Here is a 22,864-nt window from a genome sequence, read left to right as displayed (position 1 = left end):
CACTGTGCCACCAGGACTTCAAGAGAGCACCAGACCTCTGTAATTGTAGAGTTTCTAAAAATGTACATAGACTAGATGAGTAAAAAACAAAAACTAAACCCGTTGCTCTCGAGTCAATTCCAACTCATAGCGACCCTATAGGACAGAGTAGAACTGGCCCGTGGAGTTTCCAAGGAGTGCCTGGTGGATTCGAACTGCCAACCTTTTGGTTAGCAGCCATAGCACTTAACCGCTACGCCACCAGCGTTTCCAAAGTACTACACTCTGAGTAGAGAGTTAAATTTGTCCACTTTTTAATAGAATATATAATAGACAAGAATACTGACTTTTGTTTTACAAAAAAGTTAGAAGGCATTTTTAATATGCCTTAAAGAGGTACTGTTATGTCATCCAAGTATTAACTTGAGGGAGGTTTAAAACAAAATGTATGTAATTCTTCTTTTAAAGGTGGTGATGTTCTGTGTAAAGATATAGTAATTTTCTTGTCCAGAATTGAGTCCACTCTGATTTTACTATTTTGTTGACTATATCATATTGTGGTAATTGGAAAACATAAAATGATAATAGGTTCCTATAATTTCCTGACAGGTTTAGCATTTGGCCTCTCAGACTATTTTCCTTCTTATTCATATAGTGCATAAACTGAGCTGATCATCACCAAGGCAAGCAATGAGCAATAAAAAGTTACAAAATAACTTTCATTTTCAAACTGTTTTTGTAAGAGTTACTAACAAGTAGGCACAATTTCTTGGCTTTCAGCTCCTCTCATGACTACTGCAAAGATTCTTTTGCAAAACTAACCTTACCATAACCTCATACATCTGGATATGAGAATTTCGTTTTCAACTTCAAGCTAACTTGTACAGAGATAAACACATATATCACCCACCCACTCCCCAAACCACCGTATAACGAATTGGAAAAAAATTAGTGTAATGATTTTCGTCATGAAGGCAGTGCTGCTGGCCAGTTTCCTTATATTTTTTAAGCCCAAAACCCATTGCCGTCACGTCGATAACTGACTCATAGCGACCCTGTAGGACACAGTAGAATTGCCTCATAGGGTTTCCCAGGCTGTAATCTGTACAAAAGCCAGCTGCTACACCTTTAGTTATGTGGGTTTATTGATTTGAAAGAACAGCTGAGCACTGTAAGGAGAGCAGAAGCACAGCCTTCATTCCAATTGTTATTAATCCAGTTGATTATTGGAGACAGAAAGCAGCGCCCAAAACAAGAGACTACAAGTCAGCTAGAGAGATTAAACGTTTTGGAGCCTCGCACATTAGTCTGAATTATTTTTGATTCTGAAACAGATTCTCCAAGAGGCTAACAAGGATGCTCAAAACTCCAGATCCACAAATTGTTGTTGTTCTATAGCTTCTTGTGATGTTAAGCTGAGGCCTTCCATTGCAGGTGGATGGGATGGATCTCAGAGATGCAAGCCATGAGCAAGCTGTGGAAGCCATTCGGAAAGCAGGCAACCCTGTAGTCTTTATGGTACAGAGCACTATAAACAGACCAAGGGTAAGCGAACACAGAGGGCAAGGTAGGCATATCCAGTGTTCAACTTGGAAGCTAACGAATCAAGGACCAAGTTGTCTTGTATGAGCAAAGATCAATTCTGGAAATCTCAGATGACTTGTAAAACATTTGTTTGCCTCTTTTTAATTTTTTCTAACTGAGTTATCCTGGAAACAACCTTCCACCATGTTTCATAAAGACTTGAAATCTGTTGAAAACACACACAAGTAGGATTTGTTGATGGCCATAGGTGCCTAGATGAATAGTTATCAATATTCAATATAGTAACAAAAGACATAGGTTGTTAAAGGGAATGTGGTGTAGTTCAAGTTGATAACCCATGACCTCCAGTGGTAGTCCCTTAGAAACTAGAGAGATTGCCTTCTCTTTATAAATTTATTCTCTAGACAGAATTTCCTGCTTATGCAATCACCTCTGACTGATCTTAGCTGTATCTGCGTATCCCTCTGAACATTAAAGTTCCACTATGTGGATTCTCTTAAAGCCGTGTCTGTATTTACTAGTGACTAATCATGACTGCTGTTTCCCAGCCACGATCAGTGTATAACTGTCCATCAGCATCTGCCCTCAGTGAATAAAAACCTACTAGCCATTTACCAGCAGTCCTACCAGGTAAAATGGCTTTAAAAATATTTTAGAAAGTACAGAAGCATTTGATGAATGTTACTGAGAGAGAAGATACTAAATAAGGCTCTGTGTGTTTTACATGTCTCAATTTTTAATGATGCTAAAGATGAGCCAACAGTTTAAAACTATTCTATTCTTTGTTTAGGCCTCAGTGGAAAAAAAAAATATATATATATATATATATATATATATACATATACATATATATATGTATATATTTTCTCATAAAAAACCCATTGCCATCAAGTCAGTTCTGACTCATAGCGACTCTATAGGACAGAGTAGAACTGCCCCTGTAGGGTTGCCAAGGCTGTTATCTTCACGGAAGCAGACTGCCACATCTTTCTCCCATGGAGTGGCTGGTGGGTTCAAACCACCGAAACCTTACAGTTAGCAGCCAAGTGCATAACCGCTGTGCCACCAGGGCCCCTGTTTTCTTATACAATTCTTAAATATATTTGGGTCACACACCACCCCTTTGAGAGTCTATGTTCCTTTTCTTCACAGACGTGTGTTCACTTAAGGTTTGCGTACCAAATCAAGATTTTCTTAGACGTCCTGAAGCTCTTAGAGGCTCCACTTCTGGATTTTAATTAAGGACCCCTTACATATTGATGGAAACCCTGGTGGCATAGTGGTTAAGACCTACATCTGCTAACCAAAAGGTCAGCAATTCGAATCCACCAGGCGCTCCTTGGAAACCCTATGGGGTAGTCCTACCCTGTCCTATAGGGTTGCTACGAGTCAGAATTGACTCAACAGCAACGGGTTTGTTTTGGATTTTTGGTCATATTGATTTCCCTTTGATCTGCTTACTAGCTTTTAGGGTTGGTTGTCTTTCAAAGAAAAATGTCAACATGTGTGAGGGAAGTTAAAGTCACCATGAAAACCTTAAAAATGTGTGATTTTATTCATAAAGTACTTTTCATTTTAACTTTTAAATTTCAGAGTTTCAGAGATTAATGCTCACAGAATGGAAGGAAAGTAGTAAACAGCGCCACCGATGAGCTCTCAGTAAAAGTCACTTGTGAATATGCTGTGCCCTGGAATACAAACAATATGACAGGATTTATCTTTTTGGTCCTTCCTTTTGTTGTCAAGACAGGTGTAGCTCTGGTCTGAGTTCCCTGTGAGGAATGAATTTAGTAGTTCTTAAATGTAAGCAGTTATCTTCGCATCTGCAGTTCTTAATCATTCATTCGTGGATTGTTAGGTAATAATTATCCATTCAGATGAGAAAATCTGCCAAATGATAGGACTGCATTCTTTACAAATTCTTTTCAGTTTGTTTAAATAACTCCAAAGCTTTTTACATTTGTTACCATTTGTTGTGTTAAACACAGACCCAGCATGATAATGCTGGCAAATGCCTGTTTAAGTTAAGTTAAAGCTAATTTTTTTGTGGGTAGGTTTTATTCCCTTTTTTTAAAAAATTTTTAATTTCCAGCTTTTATATCATTTGAAACAATAGTGATGCTAAATATTACTGTAAAAACTTAAAAGTACAAAGATTCCTTTCAATCCAATCAGGTTCTTGTAATGAGCTGGAAGATATTGTCTCAAACACCTGGAAAATATTCCTATTTTAGTATCAGAGGTAGAATGATGAATGATGCTGATTTTATAGCAATTCTTTTCAAGATAAATCTGGTACAAAGTGACATGTTTAGTCAAATTCCATTCATTTTGCTTTGGAAAATCAGAATTAATTTTGCATTTAAAATGAGGTATGCTTCGTTTTCAATGATTTAGTTCCCTTTGGAGATAATCATGTCTGTATTAATCTAAAAGGAAAAAAAATCACAATTGCATATACTTAAGAATCTCTTAATGGTAGATGTTTTATATGTGGATGCAGGATAAAGCTTCTAGAAAATCTCACGCGCAGGCTGAAAAGCCAGTGAGTCTGTTTGGCTCTTAGGGTGTTGAAGAATCTAAACATCCCAGAACGATTATCACTTGCTGTAGAGACAAGTCTAAGTCATGGCAACCCTGTGAGTGCCAGAGTAGAACTGTCGTCCATAGAATTTTCAATGGCTGATTTCTCAGAAGTAGGTTACCAGGCTTTCTGAAGTGAGGTGCCTCTTGAGGGTGGACTCAAAGAGTTGTCAGTTAGTGGCTGAGCACATTAACTGTTTATACCAGCCAAAGACCCAGAACTAGACCAGATAGGACATGTCACAAAATTCAGTCTGACTGTGTTACTAGACTGAAAGTGGGCCCCATGAATAAGGGCCAGAGAATATCTTTGTCTTCCCTATGCCTTTTCCTAAGTTAATAACATGTCTGCTTTTATTAGCCCTTGGGACTATAAACAGAAGTTGAGTCATTGATTTTTTTAATAAGAAATATAGTCTGTTTCTATAAATCTTTACCTAATAACAGAGCGACCTGCCATGTCATCTGCTGTGCTCATGCTGTACTTTTATACTCCGCTGTCAGGGCCAAATTCTAATCCTATAATAGCTGCAAATTAAAAAACAAAACCAACCAACCAAAAAAACCTAGAACTCTATTTATAGTTCAGTAGCCCATTTCTTGCCATTATGATTTTGTTTTATGTTATTGTACATAATTTCAAAGGATGCTTAAAACCCGAAAATTCCATTATGAGGATTTGAAATAATCTCTATCCTCCAGAAAAAAATAGTGTTGAGTAATTTTGTCTAGGATAGGTCTTCCATCTCTGCCTAGTCATTTCTTCCACCTTAATAAATGATCATGTCCCTTGGCATGTGTTGTCTTCCTTTTGTAAAGCAGGAGTTGCCATTTTACTCTGGAAAGCCAAGAGAAAGATGAGATGGGCAGAAGTACCATGGCGCCCATTTCTTTTTCTCATCTTCCCACTGTAGAAAAAACATGGGAGGAAGAGCAGACGACAGGGTCATGTGGCATAAGGTTTAGTGCAAAGGCACTGAGGATAGCTTTTCCAGAGTGTTCTTCCATACAGGGTGGTGTCATGCGACAACCTCTCCCTCTGCTTCAGGGCTTTTTTATAGAGGGAAGTAACACGAACATTTAATTGGAGCCAAAAATGAATTCTCAATGTCTGTAGTTTCCCCTGAAAGATATAGCCAATAAAAGAAAAAGCGGGTATGAAAAGGAGAAGAATTTATTATGCTCAGAAAATTACTTTTTTTTTTTTTAAGCTATGAAAATGCTAAACTCTGGCTGTCATCCTGCCTTTAATATGTATATTCAACGCCAGCAGTCCTGGCTCAGGGGCTATCACAGGCAAGACGCTAGACCCCTGAGCAACACTAGGAGGTTATTCAAAGCCTCATAAATTCAGCAATAATCTGGGAAATTTTATAGGAATTTTATTTTTAAATACAAATGTCCGTCTTCCTACCTCCACAAAAAGTGGGCAGAAATAGAGAACACCACAGCATAGTGGTTAGTTTCTTCACAAATTGCTGATGTCATTTCTTTTTTTTAATTCAAAAAATATTATGGAGCCGAAGCCACCTTACTATCTAGTCAGAGTGGGAAGTTTTCTGGCTAGGAAACAAGATAAAAGAATAATGAAAGTTACCAGTGAACTAGCAGACAAAGATTTGTATTCTGAAAAGATAGACTTAAAAAAAAAAATTAACTTTTAAATGTAAATGAAAAAGATTTTATGGTTTTAATTTTGAAACATATTCCCTGGTATGAGTATAAAAATTAATACACAAAGTGGGTGAAATATATGTGCATGTGTCTGTGACGGTGGAGATATTCAGTGAATATAGACGTGGGGTCGTTTAACGAACTAATTTTCTGCGTGGCTTGTGGACTGATTTAGACTCAGGTGTAAATCTTGGTAATCAGAGACAAACCTTTCGTCCCAGACTATTCAAAAAGATGTTATTATTTACTAGCTCTGACAAGGTCTATTTTCACAGAGTTATTGAAATCAGCAAGTAGTTTGTTCTTAAAACTGGTTTGTTTTAAATACATTTCTTTTCCGCTCAGCGCCTCTTATGTTTCCTTTTAGAAATCCCCTTTGCCTTCCTTGCCGCACAACCTTTACCCTAAGTACAGCTTCAGCAGCACTAACCCGTTTGCTGACTCTCTACAGTTCAACGCTGACAAGGTTGGATAATGGCCCTTGCCACTGCCTTTTGCAAACGTTTTGTTCTTTGTCATTAGGGTGCCTTCGTCCCAGTTCACTCTGTACTAAATTTGGGCTGGGGGGAAAAAAAAGCAGAAAAATGACCTGTGTGTTTGGAGTGGGCATGCATATCATTTCTTGAGCAAATTGTCTTGCCAGAGCCCGTTCATTTCTATAGCTATAATTAGATGGCCCTCTGAAGAGTAGAGGAGAATGGTGAGTCCAGTTCCTTTTCTGTGTTTCGGTGTGATGTTAAATGTTCTGATTCAAATTTCGGAGAGTTGCCGGATGTATGAACTACTGTCACACATAATTTCTTCACGACCTTGTATTGGTTTAAATCTTTCTCAGACTTCTACAAGGTGGCCTAAAAAAAGTAGGCTGGGAGTTACTCTGCAGATCATTCTGCCCAGGCAGGAGTCTGTTGAATATTCATAATGCGCATGCCCGGAAATGCCCAAATCAAGAAACATGTAAATATTTCTGCACTTGTAAATCTATTCTTGGGTATTTTCATATTCGGATGAAATTATACAACCAAAATTGAAAAGCAGAATTCACAAGAACGAATATTCCATACTTTGATCGTGAAAAGGAAGAAAGCTGTCAACAACTTGTTTCAGGAGGCGTTTTATGAATATTCAGCAGATTTTCATGTTATTGTAGTATGGATCACCAAAGACGCTGTATCTGAGAGACCTGTTTTCTGTTACTGTAGGCATTACAGAATTCAAGTAGAATTACCTTCCGCTGTTCCCCAACTAACCCTTTTGCTCCCACACCATTTAAGGTTTGTCCCCGTGTGAAACTGTCATAGATAAGTGACTGTGTACAGTGTGCTGTGTGTGGTCTTGTACTCGATGTGTGCATATGTGGCATGGAGTGGTTTCAGAGTGCACTTTGCATTTTTGCCAGTGAAGGCTAAACACTCTTTGTTAAAGAGTTAGCCGAGGGTGCCACGGGTGGTACAATAGAACACCCAGTCACGCCGTTAGTAAACACAGGCTTGTTTTAGTTCTCCGACTTAATCACTTATGTGATGACCCCAGCTTAGTTTACTCCTCACACGGTATGAAAATGTTGTGCCGAGTAAGATCCTGGACAGTTTTTCAGACAGGCAGGTTTTGTTTGTGTGCTTGTTTTTTAAGAAGACGAACAGCTCAGGAAAGTTATGCAGTAAATAGGATCTATATAAAGTTTGCTTCCTTAGATTTGTGAAAATGATGGGAAGTGTAAATTAGACTTTGTTCACTTTTAAAAATGAAAGGAGCTTCATTCTTGCTCACTTGTTGTTACAGAGAAGTAAATTTTCAGCTGTTGCCAAGAAGTAATTTTTTTTAACCAGAGAAATTGAAAATTACATATTCTCTCCCCGCCACCCTAGTACGATTAATGAACCAAAATTGGATCAGATGAGGTTTTTTTGTTTGTTTCGATTTTATTAGTATATTATTCATTGGGCAGATTTATGGCAAAACACTTGGGAAGATAACAAGGGCTTCATCCTGGAAAAATGACTTTTGTTGAACAGTAGTATATAAATTGAACATTTTAATATGTATTTAATAAAAGCAGATTCCGCAACCTGGAAATCTATTGCCCATAGTTCCTATCAACCAGCCCTTCTGTACTTTGCTGGAAAAACAGTCATTGGTATTTATTAGGGTGATTTTGAGGTAGCCGGGGGTCCTGAAGTACTTTCTGAGTCATCAAAAAAAGATCACATTTGGTGCCAGATAATTTCAGTGTTGGGTTTACTTTATGGTGTCCTGCTTTTTGGCACCAGTTACTAATTCTTAAGTGTCAGCATCCATGCCTGTCATTTAGTATGTTCTATAAGAAGTTGGAAGCCCTGGTGGCATAGTGGTTAAGTGCTATGGCTGCTAATCAAAAGGTCGGCAGTTTGAATCCACCAGGCACTCCTTGGAAACTCTATGGGGCGGTTCTGCTCTGTCCTATAGGGTTGCCATGAATTGGAATCGACTCAACAGCAATGGGTTATAAGAAGTTTTTTTTTTTTTTTTTTAATCACAGTCTTTTTCTAGATATAATAAAACAAGGTATACTGGAGGGATTTTTGTGCTGAAAAAACTAAAATAAAGAAGACTAGGAAAATTGTAGGTTCAAGGCATAAGAGACAGACACACAGCAGGTTTAGGCCTTTAGCTGGGTGTCGCTTACCCTTGAGTTAAACGGTACTGTCTTACTATGGGAATTAGAGGAGGTAACATGGTATAACAAAGTGCCTTGGAATAAAAATTAAGTGAAAAAAGTCTAGTACCACTGTGTGATTTCTAGTAAAGTCTTTGAATTCTGGTGGCCTCAGATGACTTAGCTGCAAAATGAGTAAGATTAATTCAGAGACTTAACCAAAACCAAACCCATTGCCTTTGAGTCAATTCCAACTCAGAGTAACCCTATAGGACCGAATAGAACTTCACGTAGAGTTTCCAAGGCGTGGCTACTGGATTCGAACTGCCAACCTTTTGGTTAGTAGGTGAGCTCTTAACCACTGAGCCACCAGGGCTACAGGGCCTTCGCGTTCTAATACTCTGTTTGATAGTCTACAGCGTAAGAGTTGGATAATACTACGTGCTTATTTTGAAAAAGGATCTGTAACCTTAAGTGATGGCAAGTATGCTATGCTTTGGATTTATATGAAATATCCTCCTATATTTCTCTTGTACCTTGAATGAGCTGCCTTGACAAGGGAATGATGGTATTGTCCCTTTAAGCCACGCCCCTCCAATCTGAGTCTGTGTGCTCTTTGCTGGTAGATGAGCCTGCATGTGTAGGGCTCATGCAATAAATTTGTTGAGTCATTTGGAGAGAGGATTCAGGTAACAATAAAAAACTGTATATGCAGTCTTACTAATAAGCTTTGAAGGATAACTTCTTTGTAATTTCTTGTTTTGTTTTAGTTTCTTGGAAGAACTTTCTAGACCCCGTCATCTTACCCGCACCCCTGAATGCTTATGAGAACTTTGGAATGGGGACTTTTTTTTTTCCAAAAGGGGGAATTTGTGCAGGTTTTTTTCCTTAAGCCATTTAAGACTTCAAATTGAATAACTCATGGGCTTAAAAATAGCAAATAACAGTGGATTGGGTTGTGCTCTGAACATACTATATTGTTTACTATGTTTAAACTTTACCTGAATCCTATCTTAACATTACATATATTTAAGAGCTTTCCACTACTGGTTTATTGTCAGAAATTTTAAAGCCAGTTGTTTTTGTTTTTGGTGTTATATGCCTTTTTTTTCCCCCCCTTAAGTTTTTCTCTCAGACTGCACTTACTCACTGCATTCTTCTTGTTCCCACAGGCAACCGGGCAGTCAGAGTTGGAGCCAGAAAAGGCTCCATTGTACAAGGCACCTCTGCCCCCTCCTTCAGCATTGGCAGAAATGGGCAGTGATCCTGCACCATCATCTGCAAGCAAAGTCTCAGAAGACGTGGACAAAGAGGATGAGTTTGGTTACAGCTGGAGTAAGTTGTCTTTTTATGCTGCATGTAATTACAAGAGGTATTAAAATAGCTCAGGGCTTCTCAAGGCTCATGTCCCCAAGGCTTATGAGTGTACTTTAGTACTGTGTTTTTGGGTGGGAAAAAAGTACCATTTGTTTTGCTTCAATACAACACATTTCGGAGGTATGAGGTCATGTTCTTCCTTTCCTGTCAGTGTGCATTCCTGTTAAAGTTGTTGACTTTGTCATTTGTATGAGAATTACAGAGGGCCCAGCAAGGTCTCAGAAGCTAGTCCTGGATCAGCCACCGTGGGGTCTTGAACAAACCATCGCCCCTCTCTTGGCCTCAGGTTTCTCATTGTAAAATCTGGTTGTTGTTGATACTACCTTGAATGTCTAGTGTTTTTTTCTGTACTAAGTTGATTAACGTACAATTGTTGAGATCACAACTTTGGGCCATGGCAAGTTGTTTATCGCCTCTAAGTTTTAGCCTAGTCATTAACCCACTTTTGAGAATGCATTTGTTACCCCAGGTTACTAATATTAAATTGGAGAATGTATGAGGAATGTTAACCATAATGCCTAGTGCACAGGAAGCATTCAAAGGCAGTGGCTATTATTGGGGTTTCTGTGTTTTCTAAGGGAATAAACCATTTTTTAGGGAAATACTAAATATTTAGCCAAAGCTTATAAATACGTTCTTGTTTTTTAAAAAGCTGCATTTTAAAGTTGAATTATTTCCTTTATGAAAGTTATAGTACATAATTTTAAAAAGTATAAACTGTGCAGGTTATGCTGTTAGATTGTAGAAAATGCATTTTATAAAATTGGTGCTGTTAAGAGTCAATATAGAATAGGTAACCTTAGCCATATAGTATCATTTTCTAATAGGTGGTTTATAAATACAGCAGTTTTCTCAGTTCATTGTGAGTTAAACTAGAGTCGGTTGCTGAGCCAGAATGTTTTACTAATCTATTATCATGTCACAAATCACTTAAAACTTAATGGCTTAAAACAATGTGTTATTAATTTATCAAGGTTCTGTGGTTGACTGGGCTCAGCTGTGCTGGACATCCAAGATGGCACACTCCCATGGCTGATAGAGATGGTGCTGGGTGTTGGCCAGTTGCTCACCTGGGGCTGTGGACTGGAGCACCTATAACCCCTCTCCATATGACTTGTACGGAGCCCTGGTGGTGCAGTGGTTAAGTGTTCAACTGCTAACCAAAGGATCAGCAGTTCAAATCCACCAGCTACTCCTTGGAAACCCTATGGGGCAGTTCTACTCTGTCCTGTAGGGTTGCTATGAGTCGGAATTAACTCAATGACAACTGTTTGGTTTTTGGTTTCTATGTGACTTGATCTTCACACAGTATGTCAGCCAAGTCTTGAAAAGGAGTGTCCCCAGTACAAACATTCTGAGGGACAAGAAGTAGAACTGCCAAGTAAAGGGCTTTGTCTAGAACTGAAACAGTGCTACTTTTGCCTTCGTCTCTTGGTGAAAGTACGAAAGCCCGGTGGTGTAGTGGTTAAGAGTTCTTCTGCTAACCAAAAGGTCAGCAGTTCAGATCCCCCAGGCACTCCTTGGAAACCCCATAGGATAGTTCTACTCTGTCCGATAGAGTCACTATGAGTCAGAATCAACTCCAAGTTAACGGGTTTTGTTTTGTTTTTGGTCAAAGTAGACACAGGGCTCTCTCAGATTAAAGAGGGAAGAGAATGAACTCCACCTCTTGAGCATGTGGGATGGGAGATAGGAATGGCACATGAGTCCCAAACCTGGGAAAGGTACCTTGGTTTGCCTGGGCCTGATGACCCTATGCAATCAGAAAACCTGTTCCCTTTATTCTGAGTATACATACCAAACAATATTCCAGCATGATGGGACTTCTAATGTAGATTTTCCTGTGGGAGAAAAGCTCCTGCTGACTACCCGTTAAAACCCGTTGCCTTCGTGCTGACTAGCGAGCGCAAATATTCTGGATGACTTAACAGTTCTCTTCTCTGTAAATGATAAAGTAACTTTCTGGTTTAATCACAGTCTTTTGAGAGTTTAGTAAAATATGAATCATTTCTCTTGGGCCTGATTACTCCAAGGTGATTAATTAGACTATACTTTCTGTACCCTGGATGCAAAACAATTCTTTAAAGTTTGGGTATTTCTGGAAACCAGTCCTAATGCCCAAGTGACCAGTCTACTTAGCCTTTCATAACTGCCAAGGACTGCATTTTGGTACAAATAATGGCCCTTTGAGACAAAATTGGATAGCCTTCGATGGTAAGGTATTTGCCTTTGAATTAGTTTTCTCTTGATACCTGTTGTATTTTTTTCTGTTGTCCATAGAAAATATCAGAGAGCGTTATGGAACCCTAATAGGTGAGCTCCATATGATTGAATTGGAGAAAGGTCGTAGTGGCTTGGGTCTAAGCCTCGCTGGAAACAAAGACCGATCCAGGATGAGTGTCTTCATAGTAGGGATCGATCCCAATGGAGCAGCTGGGAAAGATGGCAGATTGCAGATTGCAGATGAGCTTCTAGAGGTAAGCTCTTATGGAAAACTCTGAATCTACCCTCTCTGAACCCAAGGAAGTAATAGTGCAGCAGAATAATCGGTTTCCAGAAAATCTACCCAGACCTCACATTATGACTGAGAAAACTATCGTTTGCCTAGTAAAATAGATGCACTGCAGTAAAGTTGGCTTTAAACCAAATCTCTACTAACTAGAGTCCATGTTCCCATTAACTTCCATTTAAAGGTCATGAGTATGTAGTGCCAGAAACAATTTTTGCCCCAAGACAGTAATAAAGGTCGCACTTCAAAAACATTTTTTGTGTGTGTGCTACATTTTTATTAGACGTTTTGAAAAGCCAAATGACCAGTCACTCACCAGTAATGAGGCTGACTCCCAGGGCTTTCTGGAAGTTGAATCCCTAATGGTAGAAGTGATGGGGGTGGGCTGGGGTGGGTCAAGGTTAGGCTAAATAACGAAAGCAGTAACTGAACCTGCCAAACAAAATAAATTTGTGGGCCATAACTTTAAAGTGTTCAGAATTGTATTTGCATGTTTTGTTTGTCCTTTCATCCTGTAGTCTAAGATCCACATTCCCTGCTTTTATACTCTTCCCTGTGCCTATGTGTTTGACTAGGGAGGCTTAGTCAGGCAATGGCTCAGACTAGAGGACTGAGATGGCAATTCCCATTAGAGAATCTGCTGCTTAGGCACATTCTGCTGCCCAAATCCTGAACTCACCAGCCTTGCTTCCCCCAGCAGCCTTTTCCCAGAGCTTGAGTTTTGAGATTGCTTAGGAAACACGACAACTGGGGACTTCCCAGGATGGTCTATACAGGCCACGAGTGCTTAGACAGAGCTCCTGCCTGCGCAAAGCATGCTTGGAAGCCCAGTGCCTGCCAGGAAGTTTACCTCCTACTTCCCAGCAGTTGTTTCATTGGTACTTCTTAACCATTTGTCCCCAGTTGTCACACTACATGTACATCACTTTAGTGTTAGCTTTAAACATTGCCACCAAAAGTCAGGTTCATGTTCTAGGGAGGAAAATGTGTGTGGAGCCCTGGTGGTATAGTGGTTAAGAGCTCCTCTGCTAACCAAAAGGTGGGCAGTTCAAATCTACCAGCCACTCCTTGGAGACTCTATGGGGCAGCTCTACTCTATCCTGTAGGGTTGCTATGAGTCAAAATCAACTGGCTGGCAACGGATGTGTATACCTCTTTTAGAGGAAGTATATACTTATTTAAATGGAAGAAAAAAATATGACTAATACAATTTTTATTAGATAGCTAAGGAGCCCTGGTGGCATAGTGGTTAAAGTGCTCAGGTGCTAGATGAACTGTTGATGATGAACTCGCCCAGTGGCTCCATGGGAGAAAAATGTGGTAGTCTGCGTCAGTAGAGATTTGCAGCCTTGGAAACCCTGTGGGGCAGTTCTACTCTGTTCTCTAGGGTCCCTATGAGTTGGAATTCACTTGAAGGCAATGGGTTTGATTTTTTTTTTCTTTTTTTGTTAAGATAAAATGATTTTAAAAATTAAGAAATTAAAATTTCAGGCTTGATGAATCTTTATTTTTCACAGATCAATGGTCAGATTTTATATGGAAGAAGTCACCAGAATGCCTCATCAATCATTAAATGTGCCCCTTCCAAAGTAAAAATAATTTTTATCAGGTGAGCATTTTCTTTTGCTGGTTTGCCAAATAATTTTTGGTAGCGCTCCAGCTCTAACGTCTTTTGAATAAAAATAAAACACGTTTAAATATATGAGTATTGTAGTTCTAGGTCTTCTTTGATATCCTCTGACTTGTCAAGTAGTAGAATGGAAACAATATGAGTTATTCTGATATGTTGATGCTTTTTATTTCAGAAATAAAGATGCAGTGAGCCAGATGGCTGTATGTCCTGGAAATACAGCAGAACCTTTGCCTGCTACCTTGGGGAATCTTCAAAATAAGGAGGTATATATGACTTGTGTTTGTTTCTCTGGGAAGATTTGATTGATAAACCACTTATTAATTCAGTAGACAATTACTGAATGCTTACAGGGTTATTAGAGATGAATAGGTCATAGCCTCAGCCCTAGAAGAACTTATAGCCAAGAAGACACACATGTAATTAAGTACAGCATTTACCTGAAGGCAATCAGTAAATGTTTGCATAGAGAACACTGAGGGTAGAAACCCCCTTGCCATCAAGTTGATTCTGATTCATAGAAACCCTACAGGACAGAGGAAAACTGCCCCATAGGGCTTCCAAGGCTGTAATCTTTTTTTTTTTTAATTGTGCTTTAGGTGAAAGTTTACAGCTCAAGTTAATTTCTCATTCAAAAATGTATGCCTTTATTGTTTTGTGATATTGGTTGCAGTCCCCACAATGTGACTGTATGCTCCCCGTTTCCACCCTGGGTTCCCTGTGTTCATTCATAGAGTTCCTGTCCCTTCCTGCCTTCTCATCTTGCTTTCGGGCAGGAGTTGCCCGTTTTGTCTTTTGTATATGATTGAACTAAGAAGCACGTTCTTCACATGTATTGTTTTTGTTTTATAGGTCTGTCTAATCTTTGTCTGAAAAATGGGGTTTAGGATTGGTTTCAGTTTGGAGTTAGCAGAGTGTTGAGGGGCCGTAGTCTCAAGGGTTCCTCCAGTCTCTGTCAGACCAGTAAGTCTGGTCTTTTTTCATGAATTTGAATTCTGTTCTATATTTTTTTCCTGTTCTGTCTGGGACTCTTTGTTGTGATCCCTGTCAGAATATTTGATGGTGGTAGCTGGGCACCATCTAGTTCTTCTATGCTCAGGCCGGTAGAGTCTCTGATTCATGTGCCAAGGCTGTCATTTTTGTGGAGAGAATGCCACATCTTCCTCCCGCAGAGTGACTGATGGGTTTGAACCGCTGACCTTTTGGTTAGCAGCTGAGTGATTAACCACTGCACCACCAGGGCTCCTTGAGGGTAGAAACGGAATTGTTAGTTTTTCCTCTGGAGAGAGTGAAAAAGATTTTAGAAGGGAGGTAACACTTAAGCTGTGTGTTAGAAGGAAAGGGCTTGGTGGGGGAAACGTTACAAGCAGAGGGGATGGAGTGAAGGCTAGCATGGAAGCTCTGGCAAACCAGGGGACTGAAGAATGCAGACTATTACTGAACAGTGCGAGGAAGGCAAGGGAGCTGATGGGAAAGGGTAGCTGAAAAGGTAGATAGAGTCAGATCATGGAAAACTCTTTATCACAGGCTAGTATATGCGGGCTTTGTCTCTGAGGCAGTGAGAAACAGAAAGAGAAGTGTATTTTCAGAAACTTCTGTGGCAGTAGTATAGGGCAAAAATCAATAACAAGGGCCTGGAGTAAGGCAAGAAAAGGGGAGATGGTCATGTCGGATGTGAAGGAGTCCAAACTGACAAGTGTTTCATCTCCAGCTACATGCGGGCATGAGGGAGAGTGAGTGCTTGAGAATTAATTTATCCCAGAAATGTTTATTGAGTATCTGCCTTGTGGGAGCTTCTGCTCTTGAGGCTGGGGGTAAACTGGTGAATGAAGCAGACAGGATGTACAGGGCTTCCAGAGGTCTGACGTGATGAGCTGGTGGGTGGCTTTCACCACAATAGGAAATACAAGAAAAAAGGAGCAGATTGTGTGCAAAAAGATAATACATTTTACTTGAGACAGCTTGCGAATGAAGTAACTACCCTTTGGAAAGCCTGATAGAGGTATGCACTGGGATGTTTGGTCTAAAGTTTAGAGATGTATCCCTGTTTATGTGGATTTGGCATTTGTTAGCCATGGGAGCCAAAGCGTTCACCTACAAAGAGCATTTAGAAAAGAAGAGGGTTAAGGTCAAAATCATGGGATATCAACAATAAGGAAGGAGGCCAACAAGAGTGGTGGGACATGAAGAAGAAGAGCCCAGGAGGGTATGTTACCTGACTGCAGGCGAGAGGACATTTCGAGAAGGATGTATTCCACAACCTAAGTGCTGCAAAGGGGTCAGGTAAGGAGGGGACTAGAGAGACCATTAGATTTGGCAATTAGGAAATTACGAGTGATTTTTGAGAAAGCAGTTTGAGTATAATGATGGATAAGAAATCAGGAGAGAGAGAGAAATGGCTAGAGGGTGACAAAGAGTTAAAAATGTTCTAGTGGTAGTTTTGTTTTGAGCAGAAAAGCTTTGCATATGCAATAGGATGAATGAAAGAAGGTAGTAGAAAGTGAAAGGCTTAAAACTAGGGGAGCCCATGGTAATCTCAGTTGTGGGCAGGCAGTTGTAGGAACAAGAATACTGTTTCCTAACTGAATATATAAACATTGGGCATAAAAAAAAAAATGTTTATATATTCAATATAAACATTGGGCATATCTATACATAAAATTAAAGAGCCCCTGGTGGTGCTGTGGTTAAGCCCTCAGCTGCTAACCAAAAGGTCTACGGTTGGAACCCGCCAGCCGCTGCATGGAAGAAAGATGTGGAAGTCTGCTTCCATAAAGATTATAGCCTTAGAAACCCTATGGGGCAATTCTGCTCTGTCTATAGTGTCGCTATGAGTTGGAATTGACTGGACGGCAATGGAGTTTTTTTTGGTTTGGTGGTACAGTGTTTAAGTACTTGGCTGCTAACTGGAAGGTTGGTGCTTGGAACCTATCTAGCAGCTCCACAGGAGAAAGACCTGGTGATCTGCTTTCTTAAAGAGTGCAGCCTAGGAAATCCTAGGGGAGCAGCTCTACTGTCACGTGGGGTCTTCATGAGTCAAAGTGGATGGTGCAAAACCACAACATACATAAAATAAATATACGAACTATCATGTCTTTCTAGCTACTCATATTGTTGAATTGAGTCAGGTGAGATTATTCAACATGCGGGGGGGTTATAAAGGAGAAAATTTTATTTTTGCATTGATTGTACAAAATATGTCCCTTAAGAAGATGGAGTGTTATAATGATTTTAGGTAAAAGCTTTTAATAGTCCCTGAATTCATTTAATGACTAAAACAGTAAAGAACAATGAGTGGTACCTCTGCTAGTGCTCAAGGTCTCCATGAGTTTCCCTGTCTTGTAGCTGGGTGGCTTAGATTTCATTATAGATTAAGTCCAGGCAGCCTTGAGAGCCAGTTGGTGTCTCTGTGCTCTAAGATAATTGCTGTCTAATCACACCATGTATGTATTTTGAAGAGTATAATGTTCATAAATGACATTAAATGTTACAATAGTAATAATGAGTTAAGTTTTGATGAAGTGGCCCTTATATTTAAATAAACAAAAATACATAACACTCATTTGCCTTTTTGCTCATTTCTTTCCTTCTGTCAGCCTGACCCAAGTGTTACTACCACCGACCCAGCTGTGGACCTCAGTTCATTTAAAAATGTTCAACACCTTGAGCTTCCCAAGGTAAAGCTGCTTGGAACTAGAATGAAATGGTGTCGAGGACCTTGACACCAGTGTTGTAATTCACTGGTTCCCAGAAGTGTGGTCTCAGACCAGGTGCATCAGTATCCCCTGGGAACTTTGTAGAAATTAAGTGCTGAGGCCCATCCAGACCTACAGAAGGAGAAACTCTGGGGGTGAGCCCAGCAATCCGTGTTTTAGCAAGCCGTGCAGGTGATTCTGATGCTTGCTCAAGCTTGAGAACTACTGGCCTAGTTGATGCTTTAACAGGGGACCAGCGTTTACTGTCATTATGATTATCCTAAGGTATGAAGTGTAGCCTTCTCTCCACTGATTCATTTACCAAGGACCTGCACCAGAGGAAATAAGGAATAAAGAAACAGAAGTTACATACAGTCTTAGTCTCTCATGAAGCTGAAAGCTCAAATAACTGAAAGTTCTCACAGATAGGCAGGGGTGAATTAGCCTACCAGATCACCTATAGTGAACGACTTCACATTTTTTAGATATAGTTGGCATCTGTCTCTCTCCCAGACCCACAGTATCTTCGTACAGAATTAAAGCCTCTTTTCAAATTTACAATCCTTGGCAGGGGTGGCTAACCCAGTAATCAAGGTAAACACGTGCTTACTTGTGCTTACTTATTAATCTGTAGTGAACAGTGTCACTACAGATGATCTGGTAAGCAAGGTAAGCACCGTGCTTACCTTGCCTATTGGATAATCCACCCCTGCTGATAGATATCAGTGATGTATTTGCTTTTGAAAAGATCTTAACTCTAGGTTTAAATGACTACTTTAAAGAGGTAGTTTGCTGACCAGAAACCCATCAATGCTTTCAAGTGCTGCAGGCTCATGCTGGTGAGCAGGTGAACAGTAGATAAACAGGAGTCTATGCAGAAAGAAAGAGCAGTAAAGTGCCCAGGGAGGAGAAGAAGGGAAGGGGTGTGGGGAGGGTAGGAGGATAGTTACATGAAACACTGCAGACAAGAAGAGGAGTGGTCCGTATACCACTGTCCTGTATGAGGCATAGAATATGCTGTGAGCATATTCTAAAGAGCGTGGGCCCTAGGGCCAGTCTGTCTGGGGTGAATCCTTGCTCCATCAGGCATGTAGTTGACACACAGATGACCTCTCTGTGCCTCAGTTTCCTCAGCTGTAAATTGGAAATAACAATAATACCTGAGTTGCTTATAAATGGTCGGCATAATTCCTGGTACACGGGGAAAAAGAAATTCCATGACTATATTGATTTGGTTTCTGTTTTACAACAGATAACCCTGTCCAAAAGTGGGTTGCTCTGATCTTGTTCAGATACCTGTAACAGAAGTCCTTGTTAGGGGCTATTTCTGTTGTAGGTAGAGGGAAAATAGAGGTCATTAAAGCTCTTTGCCCTTCCTATGGAGAATTCCATACACTCAGTTCAAGAATCCTTCATTTCATTGCCATTTAGGAGAGATAATACCTTCTTCTTTTCCCTGCTGATTTCAGGGCTTAGTGTTTTGTTTTGTTTTGTTTTTTCCTTCTAAGCCCTGAGTTAGTCTATAGTATTTAACAAAGGAATCATTTCCGAATAATTAGCTAATTATGAAACAATTTAAATATATGCCAAATCCATTAAGATGAATGATTACTTTTTCAATCTTGGTTTTTGTTTATCCTTAGAAAAGTTCAAAATAAGATAATTTTTTAATATATACCCTTTTTTATTTGTTTTTTGTTTTTGTTGTTATAACTATGTATATAAAACACAACATTTGCCCATTCAGCATTTTTCACGTGTACCATTTAGTGATATTGATTACATTAATCATGTTGTACCAGCCCCCAGCTTAACGTGTATCCTTTTATGGCATTGATTCTAATTGATTCACCCAACTTGTATACATCCTGAGACATAGTGACTGCCCAGGAAATGTTGGTGGAATGAACTTGTTAAATAAATGAACAAGGGGCAGAAGATAGTGGTTTAAAGCCAGACGACCTGGATTAAAGTACAGGGTAGATTGGCAAAGAGGTGACTGACTGCTTCTCTGTTTTCTATGATGCTGCCTCATCCTACATCAGGCTACCTAATTAAGGTGTTCCATGGGCGTATACATCATCTCAAGCCCCTACTCAGGACATTCTCTGAACTTCCATTATCAAACAGATAAATGCAAGCTCTTAACCTGGCACTCAGCAATGGGGGTGGACAGAAGTCTGCACCGGCCAGCATAAACCCTCTTCACATACATCCTGAGTGATGGTCGATGCAGCACTTAATCGCATTGGTCCTAGTTTGCACTTCCGTAAGTGGGGCTGCCTCTATCAGAGGAGTCCAAGCCAATATTATTGAACATTTGGTTTTGATGAAAAGTGGAAAATATGGACAAAGTAGTGTAGCCCTCCAGCTAAGGGTTTCAGTACCAGCCTATGCTTAGAGTTGAGAGCATTTTCACTCTGCATGAATCAAAACACAAGCCTAGAGAAACAATGCTGGGTGTTCGGTCCCAGAAAGGACAAAGCATGCAGCAGTAATTGCAGCCTGTCTCCAAAAAGAACACAAGTGGCCGGAAGAGATGAAAGGGCTGGGCGTGATTGTTATTTCTAAGCTACATGCTAGAAAGAGAGGAAGCAGGATACTTTGGTTGGCTGTAAATGACTTATTTTGTCAGCCAGTTATGAAAGACTAAATTTGCAAAGGCTCCATGTCATGGACTAAACTATTGAATGCATGTTTGTTATCCGAATATTTTGCTAAAGTCACTAGAGATGTCAAACATATAGGGAGACTGAAAATACTTGAATATTTGTTGGAGGAGAATTTATTCCCATTAGAAAATTTTGGAGTTCACTTAATAAAAGAAGAGATTTCTAATAGTGGACTTAAAAAAATGTAATTGTTTTTCAGACTGTTGAGTGGAAGATGTCATTTAGAAGTTATGGCCACATAGCTTCAAAATAAAAATGATCAATTTCAAGTTTTCTGGGTGTTCTGGTTTTGCTTCTCCAGGATCAAGGGGGCTTGGGCATTGCTATCAGTGAAGAAGATACACTCAGGGGAGTCATCATCAAGAGCCTAACAGAGCATGGGGTAGCGGCCAAGGTGAGGCCTTACCATTCTCACTATCATAAAATGGTAGAAAAAGAAATTTCTTCCGGAAAATCACTCAGCATCTTCATGTTTCCATTTAGGATGGACGGCTCAAAGTTGGGGATCAGATCTTGGCTGTAGATGATGAAGTTGTTGTTGGTTATCCTGTTGAAAAGGTACTTTTCCAGAAGAAAGCTAATGGTATTAGGAACACATTCTTGGGCCTGGCTGGGGGGTGGGCATTGTGGTAGGCATAGGGAACCAGAGCTGCATAACTATACTAGACATGTATCCTTAAGGAAAAAATTACTTGAAGGTTTTTCAATTTTTTTTTTTTTAACAATCAAAATAATGCTAAAGTTTGTTTTTGTTTGTTTTTCTATTACCTGGTAAATTATTCAGTCACTAGGCATTTTTGATAACTATCATTTTCACTTTCCCATAGGAAAACTTGAAACTACTAAACAAAGGCTTAGTGTTAGGACCAAAGGAATTTTTTTTTTTTTAATGAATGTTCCTTCCCATAAATATTTACTATTCATAATGTTTTATAAACAGATTTTAAGGTCATTAAATATATAACTTTAATTGGAGTCAAATAGTTCATAAACACATCATTAAATATAGGACTTTATTAGAGTTAAACCATTCTTCGTACCTGAGTTTCAGCCTCCTCAGAAGTGTTGGTAATATTTACCAGAAATCTCATGTGAGAGCTTTCATATGTAAGTTCCAGAAAAAGCATTATCTCTCCTGAGATTTGGCGAGCTTTCCTTCCTTATATTGAGTGAGCATCCTGTAATTGACCATGTTTCCATTTCTACAATGGGCAGCAGGAAGCTCAATGTCAATTTCTGGTTCAGTTTCAGTAATGTGTAGATGAGACTCTTTAACTCATACATCTATGTTTTAACTTTCCACTTGGCTTGCTTCTCCTAATTCATAGTGCTTTTAGCATATGTGTTTCCATTTTATTAAAAGTGTTTGTATAAGCTGCTTCAGCTTCTCTGTGAAATCAGGAAGTGGGTAAGATTTTCCATTTATCTTGTAAGGTCGTAGGGAACGGCCGTGATTAACTAGAAGTATAAAAAGATGAAAAACCTGTACTTCAGTATAAAAAGATGAAAAACCTGTACTTCTATAAGGAAGAATCTGGTCAGAACTAGCCTTAGAGTAGAAATTAATGATGGTCTTAATTATATGTCAGCCAACCAAAGAAAGCTAGAGAACCATTCCTTTCTTGACCCTTCAAATCCTGTCAAGGAAATAATATTTTTCTGTCTCTTCTGCCAAACCTAGGTAGAATTGGATTCCAGCTACAATTGTATCATATTTAAGCCTACTAATTTGCCTTTGAATTTTGTTTTTCCTCCATACCAACGTCCTGCCAGTTTATTAACCTTCTGAAGACAGCACAGACCACAGTGAGACTTACCATCCATGCTGAGAACCCAGATCCCCAGACTGTTCCTTCAGCACCTGGTACAGCAAATGGGGAGAAAAAGAACAGCTCCCAGCCTCCAGTGATCCCACCCTCCAGCTCCCCAGAACCGGAGCCTATTCGAAGTAAGGGCCAGGCTCCTGTAAGTCCTGTGCACAGGGCACTTTTGTGCTATACAGAGCGTCCCAGCCTGGGACCCCACTGCCTGCCTGCGAGTTGTCACTGTTTGAAAGTCCATCGTGAGGGAGCCTTTGGTGAGAGAATGATATGGGCAGAAGAGTACCTGAAGAAAGAACACAGGACTGTGAGGCAGGCCATCTGTGGGCTATGCATTAACCCGCCATAGGGAAAACCCACGCAGCCAGCCTCAGCTTCTTCATCTCTAAAAAAAGGGGGTGATACTTTTTGCTTCTCAAGGATCTTTTGCAGAGGGATCCTGTCATTCCCAAATTCTGAGTAATGAATTAGAAGTATCACTTTGTGCACAGCTTTCTGACACTGGGCAAGGGATGTAACTTCTCTGAGCTTCAATTTTCTAATATGTAAAATGGATACAATTATCCTACTTCACAGGTAGGATCAACAGTGTCTAACACTAAAAAAAAAAAAAAACAAAACAAAACCTTTAAAATGCTAGTCATTACCACAGTCTAAGGAGTCCTGGTGGTGCAGCAGTTAAGTGCTCAGCTGCTAACTGAAAGATCTGCTCCTGTAGAGATTATAGCCTAGAAAATCCTACGGG

General features: G+C 39.7%; 1 protein-coding gene across 9 annotated transcripts in view; it reads left to right on the top strand.

Moving 5' to 3' along the window:
* MPDZ (multiple PDZ domain crumbs cell polarity complex component) overlaps positions 1-22,864 on the top strand; it is a 189,377-nt gene that overhangs the window by 139,852 nt on the left and 26,661 nt on the right. For 6 of the 9 annotated variants that reach the window (XM_049897166.1, XM_049897162.1, XM_049897163.1 and 3 more), the window contains 9 exons: positions 1,414-1,524; positions 9,589-9,751; positions 12,074-12,270; positions 13,820-13,911; positions 14,108-14,198; positions 17,529-17,609; positions 20,601-20,693; positions 20,783-20,857; positions 22,073-22,247. In XM_049897166.1, coding sequence (XP_049753123.1) covers positions 1,414-1,524; positions 9,589-9,751; positions 12,074-12,270; positions 13,820-13,911; positions 14,108-14,198; positions 17,529-17,609; positions 20,601-20,693; positions 20,783-20,857; positions 22,073-22,247 — 1,078 coding nt within the window. Of the gene's footprint in view, positions 1-1,413; positions 1,525-6,148; positions 6,248-9,588; positions 9,752-12,073; positions 12,271-13,819; positions 13,912-14,107; positions 14,199-17,528; positions 17,610-20,600; positions 20,694-20,782; positions 20,858-22,072; positions 22,248-22,864 lie in introns of all 9 variants that reach the window. The other 3 variants (XM_049897168.1, XM_049897170.1, XM_049897171.1) reach the window with 2 other exon arrangements.

This window comes from Elephas maximus, chromosome 9 (genome assembly GCF_024166365.1).
Source record: "Elephas maximus indicus isolate mEleMax1 chromosome 9, mEleMax1 primary haplotype, whole genome shotgun sequence".
Taxonomy (NCBI): Eukaryota; Metazoa; Chordata; class Mammalia; order Proboscidea; family Elephantidae; genus Elephas; species Elephas maximus.
This window is presented reverse-complemented; position numbering and strand designations above follow the sequence as displayed.